The following is a 16,175-nucleotide window of genomic DNA, read 5'->3' on the forward strand; positions in this document are numbered from 1 at the left end:
TTATTAAATATATTATTATTAAATATATTATTATTAAATATATTATTGAATACATATTATACCTAGTTAAATCGCGCAGATTTGTAAGCTTGTTTTGAAGCAAATTCGAGAGTGTTTCAATATCTTCACAAGCAAAATGACCATCTCGGATCATTTGCTGCCCGCGCTGTATTAAAGATGAAATTAATGGTTCTTGTGATAAAATTTCGGATTCAAGAGCTTGATGTTTTTTTTGTAAGCTTTGGACAGAAGACAGACTAGTTCCTTTAGTGGGGAAATATAAAATTAAATAATTAGTATGATGAAATATTTCAATTCATAAATCATGAAAATAATCAACGTTTCATATAATGGAAAAACACACAAAACTCATTGCTCACAATTGAGATGTCTTTCAAAAGAGATTTAAATAACAAAAGTATCAGAAAATACATTCCGCCCAAAAACATATCTTGCATATTGAATTCTCTCACTGACATTACTTAACTCATTCACTCCCTCTCAAAAAATATCACATAAATTAGCACTTCCTGATAAGTAATTATTATTACTTATCAACATAAATTGAATCTTACCTAAATCTTTAGAAGAAGCTAGCACTTCTTTTTCGTTAAGCCATTGAAGTTCATCCTCTGCATCACGGAAGAAATGGTGCAAATGGAGGGAATCTTCCAAATTGTCACGACGTATAGTCATTGGTTCATGTAATGAATGATAACGCTTCATGGCCATCATAGCCTTTTCATGAATCTCATCTTTCATAAAGTGATTGGAGTTGAAGAATTTGGTATCAGTTTCAGTAATAGAATCGCACATTTCGGAATGGCGATTTACATCTGCCTCAAGAAGTTCATGTTTTTTAAGTAAATTGTTCACCGAAGCCAAATCTTTTCCATAGTCCTCTGATGATAAATGTAACTCAACTTCATCCATCCATCGATTAAATTCATCTAAACTTCTATTGAAAATCAATGCTTCATAAGCCTCTGCTAAGCGTTCTTTTTTATTTCGTGAGGACTCTTGTAACTTTTGCCAATCATTTTCTAGTAGCTCTAATTGTGAAATTATTTCTTTAGATGCAAAGTGTTTATTATCGACTAAACTTACACCTTCTGCGATTGCAGCTTCAACACGGCTTGTATTTGCATTCAATTCAGAGTAAAAAACGGCATATTTCTGAATTTTTCCTTGTAAATTACTTGGTTCTCGATAATCTCGATCATCCAAAGATATTTGTAGTTTTTGACTTAACCATCTTTCAACTTCATATAAACTTCTTAAAAGTTGTTGAAGTTGAAATGATTCTTGTAATTTATTCTTGCGATTCTCAGACTGATTTAAGAGACTTTGTTTTCGCGCCAATACTTTATTCAAATGTAATTCGATTGTATTTTTTTGATTTGGATATTTATCGATAGTTTTCCTTGCAAATTCTTCTAATTGTTTTACATTGTCGGATTTAAGAAGTTTTTCGAACGCTTCGTGCTTTTTAATCAAAGCATCAACGGCAGAAGGTGTATCGCCCAGATCATCATTATTCAAGAATGCTTCTTTATTGCTCAACCATATTTCAATTTGATCGGTTTGATGATTCACCTGTTGTAGCTCGTGGGCTTCCCTCAACTGTTCATGTTTTAAATGCCATTCCTTTTGTACGTTGCTTTTCATATCAACCAAAAGTTTCAAAGTATTTGATACGTCCGCTGCGATTGAATCTTTATTTATTTTCAACTCTTCTCCGCGATTTTGTAATAATTTGAACATTTCATCTCGTCCATCGATTTCAGCTTTTCTTTCTTGATGTAATTCTAACTGTGTTTCAGATTCACTTATTGTTGTGGGCGTAGGTGCAGCATACATTTTTTTGATTATATCGTTGGCCCATTGTTCTATTTCTTTGACGTCCGAAACTAATTTATGTAATTTATATGCATCACTTAAAATTTGTTTTCGTTTCACACTAGTGTTTTTCAAATTCTTCCAAGCTTTCTTTACTTCGTCCAACTTTTTGTTTATGTCGTCAACTTTTTCTGGATATTTTTCCTTCAGATTGTTTGCTTGTTTTTCATCGTCCATTAGTTTTGAATGAATAGCGGACATATCTCGTTCGAGTGCTTCTTGTTTACGTAACAATGTTTGAACCTGCGCCAAATCTCTACCACGATCGTCTGAATTTAAAACAATATACTTTTCAGCAATTCGTTCTAAGGTGTCGGCTATATCACGATTAAAAGCGTGTATTTCATATGCGCCGGTCAGTAATGCTTTATAGGAGATTAAAGCCCCTTGAAGAGCTCGCCATTTTGAATTAAAATTGTTTCGCCTCTGTTGAACTGATTTCAAAGCATTCGGTGCTTGTTCTTGATTCATAAGCTTATCTGCCAGCGTATTTATAGTTTTAATACGTTGATCATCAACACGCATATCAGAGTCGACGTCATCCAATTTACGAATTAGCTGTGTGCAATGTTCCAAGTCTTTTCCACTATCCTTTGCATTAACCATTAGCTCTTTGTCCCGTATCCATGCTTCAATCTACATTGAATTATATTTTTCATATTATAACAATTTAGTACGAAGATTCTTAGAAGATAGTATAGATTTTGGGTGAAATATTCATAAATAGACAACAAATTAAAATTACAGTACGTTTTTTTTATATAAGGTCATCGATTTTTAAGACAAAAATTTCAAATATCTTCAAAATATTCTTGTTGATAGATGGCACTCTGAGCTACGACGCACAACAAATTTGACAGTTCTCAAATCAGTACAGTGTTTGTTGTGCAATCAAATTCCATGAATTCCGAACATTTTTCAAAACGTTTTGAAGCAGTTTTTTACTTTTGCACCAGTTTGGACCAAAAGGGTCAATAGTGAAGGTCACAAAACACATTAAAAAGTCAAGAGGGTTCGTAAAAAATTGAATCCAGCAGTATAAGCACGCAAAAAATGTGAATGGTCGACCCAATGTTAGGCCAAACGAGCTTCCTCGCCACAGCAAGATAAACGGATAGTCAAGTTGTTCCAGGGGAGCGACGTGAAACGTACGCTTAAAAACTTGACATCAGAGCCAGTCCCTCATAACTAAAAATGGTACAAATTCGCAATTGATGGCGCTCATAAATCGACAAACACGCTTACATTTTATCAGAAGAAAAATGAAAAATATTGAAATATTTTCAAAATATTTGATTTAATGATTTTAATTTAAATAAATTTATATGGAGTGACTTCTAGTCCTTCTCTGATTATAATGGTTTTAAAGTACTATAGAAAATATTAAATGTGATATTTGTTGTTTTGAAATGTCGAAAAATGTTGTATTGGTTTATTTTCAAAATGCACAGAAGTTTTCAAGAAGAAATTAGTTATGATTATCTATCTTCTTCTATACCTATAAAACAGAAAGTTTGTATGTATGTATGTCCGGGGTTGGCGGCCAAACGCCTCAACCGTTCCGGATAAAAGTAGTACCGTTGGAAAGGTCTCGGCCGGGCGGTGAACAAAGGCGGTGAACCTAGTGTGTAAGGTAAAGTATTGGAATCGGTCGAAAAATTAACACCCATCAAAAATGTGTTCGCCCCAAAATTCGCTAAAAATCATTTTTCAATGCGTTTTGAGTATAGAAAATCACAGAGCAACCGTTTTTTGGCCATGTTAATGTGGGGATGTGGTACACTGTATGCTTGCAGTAGCTTAATCACAATTAAAACTTGTGGATCTTACTTCTCATCAAAATACATCATTTCACCAAATTGGAAGAAATTTCAATCACAAATAGAAGTCAGCCAAAAAACTCAGCCATAGACTATTTGCGTAATTTAATTTAAAACTCTGCAGAAAAACTCTTTTATACGTCATTTATTGCATTTAATTTTTTTTATTTGTGGAATTAGTATTTTCAATTTTCGAGATGCAACTAACATCTTTCCAACATTTTTCGATTGGCGTGGTATATATGTGTCAAACCAAATCCAACGATATTCATTTATATGTATTAAAAATGTGCTCACATCGTGTGACAGTATTGTTAGTATAAACAACTTCCATCACTTTGAAACTACAATCGCTTCAACCGATTTTGTTTACAATAAAACTTTGTTTTGTTTTTAAGAGGATTTCTTGAGAATTAGATGTGAGTGTTTGTAGCGTGGTTTGGGCGATCAATTGATTTTATTGTCATTTCAATTTCAACGATTTTGTGTGTTCGGAACGCTGTTCGCTGAGGAATGGATATATTCACAGTTGGTTTTGTGTTCATTTTTGTTTTAATTTCGAAACAACAGAGTGTTGATAAAATATACTGTGAATATTCCAACAACATTTCGATCGGGAAAATATTTGATGTCACATTGGAAATAAATTTCATCATTCGATTTAGAACACAGAGTCACTTTGTTGAGGTAAGACGTGATATTTATAATGCGTTCTTCATTACTGTTTCATTTGATTTGTGATAGAAGTTTTTTTATCTTATTGTGTTTGTGATCTATCTTTGGTGCATTTTTTTCTAAATCTGTAACTATTTTTTATTTTCGTTTATTTGTATCAGTTCTTTGAGAATGAAAAGAAAAAGAGATAACAACGATTCGCCGGTATACGATGACGAAAGAGAAGAAAAAAATAATTTCGTTGTAATAAAATGTGGCTTGCAAACAATCCCGAGAATGCAGCAGTTGTGACGCAAATATTGTTTGAGTGCAGTCTTCAAATGACGGAAGTTGCCTCATTGGCCTCACTTTTGATTTTATTCAAGGTGAATGAAGCAGTCGATAATGAAGATCGTCAGTTCTTTTTGCGACGATATCGTCGACAGTTCTTCTTCTATTACTTCAATGCGGTATTGGCCGAAAATGTTTACAATAATAATAGCCGAAATCCCATACCGCCAGAGTTTCGGTTCATGGTCGAAAACTTCAGTGATGAACAGTTTGAATGGCCAAGCAAGGAAAAGTTGGAGAATAGTTTTCGTTATTTTGTCAAACAGCACATCGCAAATACGAAAACTGGTCTCACCACTTGGTGTGAAGGTCGACTTGAGTCATTCTTTCGAATGCGAATCTGGTATCGCAATCACAATATCAATGGACCTAGATTTGATGTCATCGACTTCAGAAATGCCAAAATGTTAGCATATCGATCCAACGACTTGACAAATGGTAATGCATGAAATTTTTTGTAAAAGATCATTGGTTTGAATCGTTGTGATTGTTCAGACAAATTCAACGTCAGATAGCAGCTTATCACAGTGATACCGCACAAAGGAATACCATTCACGAAATATTCCGTAACAATCCGAAATTTCAACAGCCAACAAACAATCGCCCACGGAAAATAAACAGTTTTGCTCTTGTACCGTTATGCGATTATCATTTGAAGTGCGTGCGATTGGATATGAGAGATTTGTATAACAAATTGGCAAGCAAGCTAAAAGTAGTGCCCAGATTTATGAATACTGAGACCAACCGGCTGAATAAATACCCCGAAAAATACTACAGAGATCATGATCGAGATGGACTATCGAATTTGTTGTTCAACGTCGATAAAATCAACCAATTGGGCAAACGATCCAAACAATTCCATCATCAAATCGTGACCAATAGTGTTTCCGTATCGGCACTGTACACCAAACCAGAGCAGGCGTGCAACGAAAATGTGCATTTACAGGCGGACAATCTTGTAGGCAAGGAATACGTTATTGGCATCTATTCGAATGAAGAAATGTGGTTGGCTATAACGCGTCGCAATATCCGGAAAACACCTGATCTGAAATGTGTTTGAATCGTAACTAACTTTGATGATTTTGAATTTTGAAGGAAAACATCACAATATCAAACACGCGGTTCTACTGGGAAACTAGGCAGAAACGTGCAAAACACAAACTTTTGTGATTTCTGTTTGAAAATTTCAAGAAAAAATGTATTCTCCAATCTCAAATATGTAGTGGGGAGTTAACTGGCACGAGAAAACCGACTATGTTGTTAGTTTCACGATACAATAAATTTGATACACATTTCAAACAAAAATCTGGGAGGTACCCTTATTTTTTGTTGAAATCTCTTAAAACTCTCAGAATTTTATTTTGTGAAAATAATAGCCTGTGCAAAGTTTCACGTCATTACGTGATTTTTTCAGATTTTTGTGTTAAAATGTGAGAAAAATGATTTAAAAATTGATCTTATCGCAGAAATAACGCCAGATTCGGTTTTCTCGCACCAAAAAACCCCCCACTTACATCATTTTTTTAGGAAATAGAAAACTTTCAAAAGTCACTAAAATGGGTCCATCGAGGTATCTTCCTAATAAATTTTCCTAATGCTTCGTTACAATAACAATGTGTTACCCGTATTGCTAAAAATCTAACATTAATATTGAGACTTTTCAACACAACTTCAAGTTGAAAATATATTTAGAATAGATGGCGTTCGTGTCTGCTCTAAGCTCATCATTGAAATTGATTGGGTTGATGAGCAATTTCAATGATGAGCTTAGAGCGGACACAGACGCCATCTATTGTAAATATATTTTCAACTTAAAGTTGTGTTGAAAAGTCTCAATATTAATGTTGGATTTTTGACATTAGCGGCAGCGAGTAACACATTAATACTGTAACGAAGCATTGTCGTTACAATTGTAATGTGTTGCAAAATGCAAATCTGTACCCAAAAATAGGGAATTGGCTGTCAAAATGGTGCGTTTGTTTGTCAAAAATGGGGCATTTGGTTGTCAAAAATGGGCAATTGGCTGCCAAAAATGGAAAATTTGGCTGTCAAAAGTGGGAAAATGTGGCTGTCAAAAATGGGGATTTGGCTGCCAAAAACGGGGAGTCCTCCCAAAAATTAGAAATTTGCTGTCAAATATGGGGAGCTGGCTGTCAAAAATGAGGATATGGCTGCCAAAAATGAGGGATTGGCTGTCGATAAAAAAAATACGAGAGATAAACACAATAAGGGAAGATTATATAAACGCCATCTGATATTAACCGGCGAGCAGATGGAACTAAAAATAATTGAATTTCATTGATAGCCCTAGCGGGGGAACAATATGAAACAACGAAATGAAGAAAAGACAAAAAACCATAAGAAAAATAATGTAATTAAAGTATCAAATTGCATCGAGTAATATTACGTTTCCTCACTTTCAAGAAATTTTTACACATTTTCTTCGTTTTTTTTTATCGACGCATTTTTGACAGCCAATTCCCCATTTTTGGGGGCAATTTCCCTATTTTTGGGAGGCAATTTCCCCATTTTTGACAGCCAAATTTTCCTATTTTTGACAACCAAAAGCTACATTTTTGACAGCCAATTCCCCATTTGTCACAACCAAACGCACCATTTTTGACAGCCATTTCCCCATTTTTGACGGGCAATTCCTTATTTTTGGGGGGTCAATTCCCCATTTTTGTCAGCCAATTTCCCATTCTTATACACCAAAACGATTTTACCTTCAATAATTCATGGTTTGGAATATTTTTCCTAAACATTAATAAATTATAAATTTACCGTTACGATAGATAAAATATTCAATATAGAGTAGAACGAATACAAGAGCCATAAGCCACGAGCGCTTGAGCGTTTAGCACAAATGTAAAAATATCAACAGATTTCGATAGTTTTACAAGCACTAAGCATGTTTGACGCACGCCAACACAGTTGCGATGCGACATTTGCTCAGTAACTCAGTGCGCCTTTGCCATCTTTGAGAAAACTCAAAGTAATCAAAATAAAATGGACTTACCTTATCCAATTGATTGTTGAATTCAAGAATATCTTGTGCCTCTTCTAAGCCCCGACCTCTTTGATCCAACTCTTTCAGCAGTTCACGCCATGCTGCCAAAACTTTGCTTATCACTTCTTTTATTTCTACCACATTTTCATGATTTTTATTGATTAAAATTTCACCCGTTTTTTTAATATCAATAATTCTTTCTTGATTGACAGCTACTTCAGCCTGTAATGCTTGATGTTTTTGTAATTTTTTTATTTTATCTTCAAGTAAATCAGTATCAAGGTTAACGTCACTGTCAACACCAAGTTTTTTATGTTTTTCAGATATCCAAAGTTGAGCTTCAGCGCAGTCCCGCACAAATTGAGCATAAAGTAATGCATCGTCTAATTTTTGTCGTTGTGTAGAACATAAACGTTTCACCTTTTGTCGTCGTTCAAGAACTTCATGTAATCTCTTTCCGATACGTCCAGAATCATAATGGTTTTGTTCAAGTAATTTTCTTCCATGTTCTTGAAGTAATGCAACTTTTTCTTCTTGTGTTTGAATTAATTTTTCAAATGCATCATGTCGTTTTATTTGATCTTGTACTGCTTCAACAGTTTGACTTAAGTTTGAACAATTCATCGCTGCTTCTTGTGAACTGCATAAACTATCAATTTGTTTTGCATCTCTATGAAAGTGGGATTTTTTTTAAAGTTCTTGATTTGAAATTGTAAAAAAAAATTATAAGAAACCAACCTAAGGAAGCAGTATAAATCAATTTTTTGTTCGAGTAAAACTTTCTTTTTGTTCCAAGCTGTATGTAATTTCTAAAATCAAGGAATTCATAAATTAATCAAATCCCAATCATTGTGTGTCTGAATTCTTTTTATACGTACACTACGTTCATCAAGAAGAGCTGAACAACGTTCCTCGACTTCAGCGGCAGCATAGTGACCAGTTTGTACCATTGAATCACTCAGTTCACTAAGGTATCGGAATTTCTCCTCTCTTGCTTCAATTTCATTATAAATGGCATCATGTTGTATTTTCAATGCTGTTGCTCCAGCAGCGTCCCGGACATTCTGCTCATCAAAAGAACATGAAAAAGAAGACATTTTAAACAGTATAAAAAATGCGATTTTCTTGATAAAAAAAATTAATATTATTTTCCTGCTTACTTCTTCTGCTTGTAATGTGGCTCGCAAATTTGAAGCCCACAACATCAAATCTCTAACTTCTGTCAAAAATGTTTGCAAGTCACAACTAGCCGCCAATTGATCGCTTCGAAGAGCCGATCGTTCTCTAAGCTTTTCCCATGCTTTCATTACATTTTCCTGTTGCTGCCGTATAGCTGATGTATTTGTTAGATATTTATTTTGTAATCGAGCAGAATCTTCGACTAAAACCTATCAATATTAAAAATAATATTAAATTTTTAAAAAAAATAACAAACAAATAATTGACAATAGTAAAACCGAAATGGAAAAACTTGAGCGTAAAAACATGATGCAAATTCTTCAGCGTATATAGAGAACTTTCAAATTTTAGAACAAAAAGAGTTTATAAAAAACTGAGGGCAAAAACACAATATATCGATTACTTGTTCTTGCCCGCAGGCTGGATATGTCATGTTTTTGCTCTCAATTTCGTCTATAGTTTATTTTCCTCGCAACAATCGGGATCTTGTTTTTACGCCAAAAAAATTGATTTTTTATACGCATGTGATACGACAGTGTCATTCCAGCGGTCTTCCGTGTGTTTCATACCATGTAAATGGTAAAAAATGGCGAAAAATGAAAAAAATAATTAAAATTTTTTTCTTAAATTCTCAAATACTACTCAGCTTTCTGTATCATCTGGTGGAATCAGAATGAAAAAAATCGCATTCCTTATCATCCAAATCACGATCTGGAGGTTTTTCACTTTTGGAGTGCTCTATACCGAGTCTCCGAGAGTTTCATATAAACTTGCTATGTGATACCCATTGAATAGTGACCGAATGCCAATCGCGATTTTGATGATATGGAACGCAATTTTTTTCATTCTGATTTCATCAGGTGATACAGAAAGTTGAGTAGTATTTGAGAATTGAAGAAAAAAAATTTAATTATTTTTTCCATTTTTCGCAAATTTTTCACCATTTACATGGGCGGCTTGTATGAAAAACACGGAAGACCGCTGAAATGGCAAACGCCAAATATATACGGACCTACGACAGTGTCATTTCAGCGGTCTTCCGTGTTTTTCATACAAGCTTCCAATAAAGATGGTCATCAACTGTCATCTGTCAAACAGTAAACAACACTTTTTCTTAGCTCCGTAGTTTTAGTGTTTCTTTTTATTTATTTTATTGTTTTAAGCAGTATTCTTGGCTAAAAGATAATTTTTTTCTTGTTTTAAAGCACTGTGCTATCCAAATTAGTATTTATCGCGTTACATTTTTTGTTGCTAGTGTTATTTTCGTTGGTTTTATTTCGTTTTTTTTTCTCCGTGTATTTTGTTGGTGTATAACCTACAAATATGAATACAGAGAATGACACATGCACTTTATGTGCCAAATCCACGACCAATTCCAAAAAAGATGTGATAAATTGCTATGGATTTTGCGGTAAACAATTTCATATCAATTGTTTAATTATGGAAAATGGTAATTACAAGAAATCGATTATAAATTATCTAGTTTCAATAAAGAATTTACAGTGGTATTGCGATATATGTTTGACCTTTACGGTAAATGGCATCGCATCAACTCTCGTGAATAGTGCCAAAATCATATCGGAATTTCAATCCACTGTACAACCTCAATTGGAACAATTGAAGGTTTCCAACGCAGCCACTTCGGCAAAACAAATAAATAGCGCGAATTTATCACTACCCGCTCCTATTTTGACACAGTCTTCAGTAATTCATACTGACATTCCATCGACTACGATCAATCAGATGGAAATCGATACCAATATCGTTGTTGATATCGATGCAAACAGTACCGATGTGATTGACCCTGTTGTTAACGAATGCAATGACACCAGCATAATTTCGATTTCGTGTGATATTTTGACAAATGATGTTCCGACCGTGCGACCAAAGCCAAAAGTTTTACGCAAGCGTTGTAGATCTGTCAGTCCATCGACTAGATCAAATGTGTCGACAAATACAGTGTCAAATCCACGCAAAAAGAAGGTGTCAAAGCCAACGAATGTGACAAAGGCTAGCTCAGAGCCTAATTCAATAGCGGTTTCACATCTCCAGTCAAAAGTCGTTGGCAGGAATATTACAGCCACCTCTAATCCTAACAAGAATTTGAATTCCAAAGTGGCAAATGGTGATTTTGGTCATCGGGTCGGTCATACAATTAACTCAAAATTGTATGAAACAAAAACGGTCTATATTTCACCGTTTCGGCCTGATACTACTGTCGATGATATCACCGATCATTTGAAATCACACCAATGTTACAGTGTTGTAGGTGACTTGAAGGTGATCAAACTGGTGAGCCAAAATAAAGACACAAGGAAATTATCGTTCGTTTCCTTTAAAATAGAAGTGCCTAATCGTTATTTCGACATTATTATGGACAGTTCCATTTGGCCACCGGGCGTTAAAGCCAAAGAGTTTGTTGAAAATTCACTGCCTGGCAAAAACAACTCTAAATCAGTTCCACCTCCCAAACGGACCGTAAAGAATCCAAAAAACAAGGATCATGCCTCGTTCAGGCCACCAATTCTTGGTCGAAATCGACGAAAGCCACATCAAAGGCAAACAATTTCACCGGAAATTCCATCGATTGCCAACTTGTTGCCGCTGCTGTCTCAGTGCCTACTCAGTCCACTGATGGGTTCGTACAGTCAGCCTCAACAAAATCGTCGCAACTAAGCAACACAAATCACTCTCTCTCTCCTCCAACGACTTTGGTGTGCAATGATATTTATTATCAAAATGTTCGTGGCTTGCGCACCAAATCAAAACAATTTTTCTGCAATTCGTCGGCATTTGCACATTCGATTGTTGTTTTAACGGAAACATGGTTGAACCAGTCTCATTTTTCGTCAGAATTCTTTGACAATTCATACCATGTTTACCGTAAGGATCGTTTTGAGACTGGTTCATTGTTAAGTCGTGGTGGTGGTGTACTCATCGCAGTCACCTCAAAACTAACATCCACCAACATTGTATTCGATGACACAAGTGAATTGGAATATGTCTGCGTTAAAGTCAGCATTAATACAAAACTCAACGTATTTATTTATGCTGCGTATATTCCGCCTAACTCACAGCCGGAAATATACAAACGCCACTCGATTGCCATAAGCCATATTCCATCGAGCCCAATTGACACTATTATTGTATTGGGAGATTTTAATCTACCCCTTGTCAATTGGATTATGGATGACGATGAACATAATGTTCTCATTCCAACTTGCGTCACTCCACAGCATGCGGCGGTTTTTATCGAAGACATCACTGCCAATGGTGTCTATCAGATTAATTCTATTCGCAATGCCAGCAATAAACTGCTCGATTTAATATTTACGAACGATTTCACGAACGTCGAAGTTTCTTGTCCACCGCCTTTATCTGCCATTGATGAACAATATCATCCACCTATTCTCTTGACGTATGAATGGCACATAAATAACTTAACTCAAGAGCAAATTCCAACTAGAAACTTCCTTAAAGCCGACTACATTGCAATGAATAGGTACTTTGCCGAAATCGATTTTTCCGAACACTTTTCAAATAAGCCTCTTGACCATAAAGTCGACATTTTGCACCAAATTATTAACGAGGCGATTGAAAAGTTCGTACCTGTTCGAACGAAAAAGATTACATCGAAATGTCCGTGGAACAACAAGCAACTTCAGTCTCTCAAAAATAAAAAGAACAAGGAGTGGAAAAGATCGAAGTCAACTAACAATGACTCTGACTATTTGCTTGCGCTTGAAAATTACAGCAAACTTAACACGGAACTGTACAATTCGTATGTCGACAAAATGACTTCTTCATTGAAGTCCGACCCTACATCGTTCTGGCGTTTTGTCAACACGAAGAAAAACAGTGACTGCGACCCAAAATCGTTGCATTATGGTGACAAATCATCGGTTGATAAGATGGAGCAAGCTGAAATGTTTGCAACATTTTTCAAAAATAATTTTGCAAATCAACCGTCTCTAATTCAATCGACAGCACAAGCGTCAACTCAAACAAATTCTTCCGTTGACAATTTCATTCTTAACGAATTTTCTGTTTTTGACGAGTTACTAAAAATTAACTCTAAGAAAGGCGCAGGACCAGAATTCATCCAATCCTTCTTAAAAATTGTGCTGGCTTATTATACGAACCGCTGTCAATGATTTTCAATGATTCGCTTTCCACTGGACACTTTCCTACGAGATGGAAACGTTACAGCGTTGGACCAATATTCAAAAAGGGATCACGTTCTAACGTTGAAAATTATCGGTGCATTGCCAAATTGCCAACGATCGCCAAGTTTTTCGAATATTTGATTAATTTGGAGATCAGCAAGATGGTAGCCGATAAAATAGTTCCACAACAACATGGTTTTATGAAAGGTCGCTCGACTTCGATGAATCTTTTAGAATTCCTGCACTATTCTATGAAGGCAGTGAACGAAGATAAGCAGGTAGAAGTACTTTATACTGACTTCAGTAAGGCATTCGACATTGTTGATCATTCGATTCTGATTTCAAAACTACAAAACTTCAATCTGCCTCCTAACTTAATCGAATGGATCAAATCGTATTTGTCAAATCGTCGTCAATTCGTGAAATATGGGCAAATGGAGTCAAGTGAGTTTGTCGTTAGCTCAGGAGTTCCTCAGGGAAGTCACTTGGGCCCCACCCTATTTCTGCTTTTCATCAACGACATTGTTAATTCCATTAAGGATGACGACATTTTTATCTCTCTGTTTGCTGACGATTTGAAATAGGCAACTTCAATCGCTAACACCAATGACTGTATCAAACTTCAAGTTGCAATCAATAAATTAAAAAATTGGTGCGAAGCAAACAAACTTCATTTAAATCTTGACAAATGCTCTGTTATGTCAATATCAAAAAAGAGAGAGCAAATCGTAAGTTCCTACTCTTATGGCAGTCACAAATTCAAGAGAGTGAGCGAACAAAGAGAAATGGACGTAACTTAAGATGTGTGGAGTACTTCAAAATCAATGACAAGAACTTCAAAATCAATCCATCAGTACCAATCAACCAAATGTGCAAAATGTCAAATAAGGTCCACGAACTATTTTCAACGCAATCAAAACGATCAACTTTCAAAACTCGACTTTTAGCCTTAAGCGATGACCATTTTTCTAACTTGTCATTGGTGTCTAACTATAACACTGTTTTCTTTAACGATCTAATGTGATACATTGTGATTTTTGTAAAGATGTAAATTATTTATTTATCCAATTATTTATTTAATTATTTATTTATTAATTATTTTCTGACTCATTGTAACCGCGTGCAATTTGAAAATGTTTAGTATTTATAAGTGTTTTTTGCTGTTTGACGGTAATTTGAACAGTTTACTATTAACTATTTAGCTATTACTGTAAGAAGTAGCTAATTAGTTATTAGAAATCTTTATTAAAAGATGTGGTTTTTAACGGTGATCAGATGTATACCAAATGTGTATCATTGATTCATACCTTTTTCCCACCAAACAAATGTATAAAAATTATGTACAAACTCAAAAGATTCAGCCAGTTTTGGCGGTGAATAAATATTATTATTATTATTATTATATAAAAAATCGCGAAAAATGAAAAAAATAACTAAATTTTTTTTCTTCGATTCTCAAATACTACTCAATTTTCTGTATCACCTGGTGAAATCAGAATGAAAAAAATCGCATTCCATATCATCTAAATCACGGTCTGGACTTTTTTCATTGTTTGAGTGCTTTATACCGGTATCCGGGGTTTCATATAAACTTGCTATGTGATGTCTATTGAAGAGTAAGCGAATACCAATCGTGATTGAATCAATATGCGTCATTTGGCTATTGCAAGGCGAGTTTATATGAAACTCTCGGAGGTTCGGTATAAAGCACAAAAAGTGAAAGAAAACTTTTTTTTTCTAAATTCTCGAACACCACTAAATGCTCTATATCATTTGCTGTGAAAACTTTGCTATCTCTTTCACCCAAATCCTGCTTGGCAAATGGCAAGTCGTTGTCTCATGCTGTCACGCTTACTCTAGCGCTTACCCTTGCATCTATAAATGTTTACAATGGACATTCTATTCACACACAACTCACATTTATATTTTGCTGCGCAATAAAAGTCATCGACACAAAACTCAAAGCGATGACCAAATACATTGTTAATAATTTTATTGCGCAGCAAAATATAAGTGCGAGTTGTGTGTTAATAGAATGTCCGTTGTAAACAATTATACATGCAGTGCGAGCAAGATAGCATTGGACAACGATTTGCGTGATAGAGAGAGCAAATTTCTACGTTCTGATCACACCAAATAAAATAGACCATTCAGTTGTGTATAAGAATTGAGAAAAAAATCTGTTTTTTTTTTTACTTTTTGAGTGCACTATACCGAGTCTCCGAGAGTTTCATATAAACTCGCCTTGCAATAGCCAAATGACGCCTATTGATTCAATCACGATTGGTATTCGCTAACTATTCAATAGGCATCACATAGCAAGTTTATATGAAACTCTCGGAGACTCGGTATAGAGCACTCAAACAGTGAAAAAAGTCCAGATCGTGATTTAGATGATATGGAATGCGATTTTTTTCATTCTGATTTCACCAGGTGATACAGAAAATTGAGTAGTATTTGTAAATCGAAGAAAAAAAAATTCATTATTTTTTTCATTTTTCGCGATTTTTTATCATCTACATGATCGTAGATATATGGTCCGCCTCGCTCATAAAAAAATCCGTTTTTTCGGCTCAAAAACAAAACTCCGATTGTTGCGGGCAAAAGAACTATAGACAAACTTGAGAGTAAAAACACGACATATCGCTTTTTCACTTTTTCTCTGATTTTGCGTATGTCGTGGTTTTGCTCTCAACTTTGTGTGTTGAATTTTTGCTCTCGATTATGATATGTGGTATTGTTTTACTCCAAACAAAAATACATGCTATTTTTACGCATAAGAAAATTAAGTGTTGGTTTTACTATCAGGCTGTCAATTTATTATATACCTGTAATTGAGCTTCAAGTGCAACAAGATCATTTTCGAAACCTTCATGTTTTCTCAATAGCGCTAATGCAGAATTTAGATCTTTTCCCATCTCCGTTGAAATAGCAGCATTTTTATCTTGAATTCTAAACATTGCTTCTGTTACGTCGCGGTAAAAACGGTGTATTTCACCGGCTCCTTGTAATTTCTGTTCACGTAGCGCCAATAATTTTAGTAAGTTTTGCCAATAGGAACTAAAAATTGAAAATATTATATATTTTTTTATTAAA

At 34.9% G+C, this 16,175-nt stretch overlaps 1 protein-coding gene across 1 annotated transcript in view; it reads right to left on the minus strand.

Annotated features, from left to right (window-relative positions):
- The window catches only part of LOC116345576 (spectrin beta chain, non-erythrocytic 5), a 36,218-nt gene that overhangs the window by 4,390 nt on the left and 15,653 nt on the right, over nt 1-16,175 (minus strand). The window contains exons 27-33 of the mRNA XM_031775017.1: nt 15,908-16,139; nt 8,895-9,122; nt 8,613-8,798; nt 8,473-8,543; nt 7,744-8,404; nt 576-2,535; nt 63-264 (exon numbers count right to left, since the gene is read on the minus strand). Of these exons, the coding sequence (XP_031630877.1) occupies nt 63-264; nt 576-2,535; nt 7,744-8,404; nt 8,473-8,543; nt 8,613-8,798; nt 8,895-9,122; nt 15,908-16,139 (3,540 nt within the window). The remainder of the gene's footprint in view (nt 1-62; nt 265-575; nt 2,536-7,743; nt 8,405-8,472; nt 8,544-8,612; nt 8,799-8,894; nt 9,123-15,907; nt 16,140-16,175) is intronic.

Source organism: Contarinia nasturtii, unplaced genomic scaffold (genome assembly GCF_009176525.2).
Source record: "Contarinia nasturtii isolate CC-2019 unplaced genomic scaffold, AAFC_CNas_1.1 Cnas_scaffold_1366, whole genome shotgun sequence".
Taxonomy (NCBI): domain Eukaryota; kingdom Metazoa; phylum Arthropoda; class Insecta; order Diptera; family Cecidomyiidae; genus Contarinia; species Contarinia nasturtii.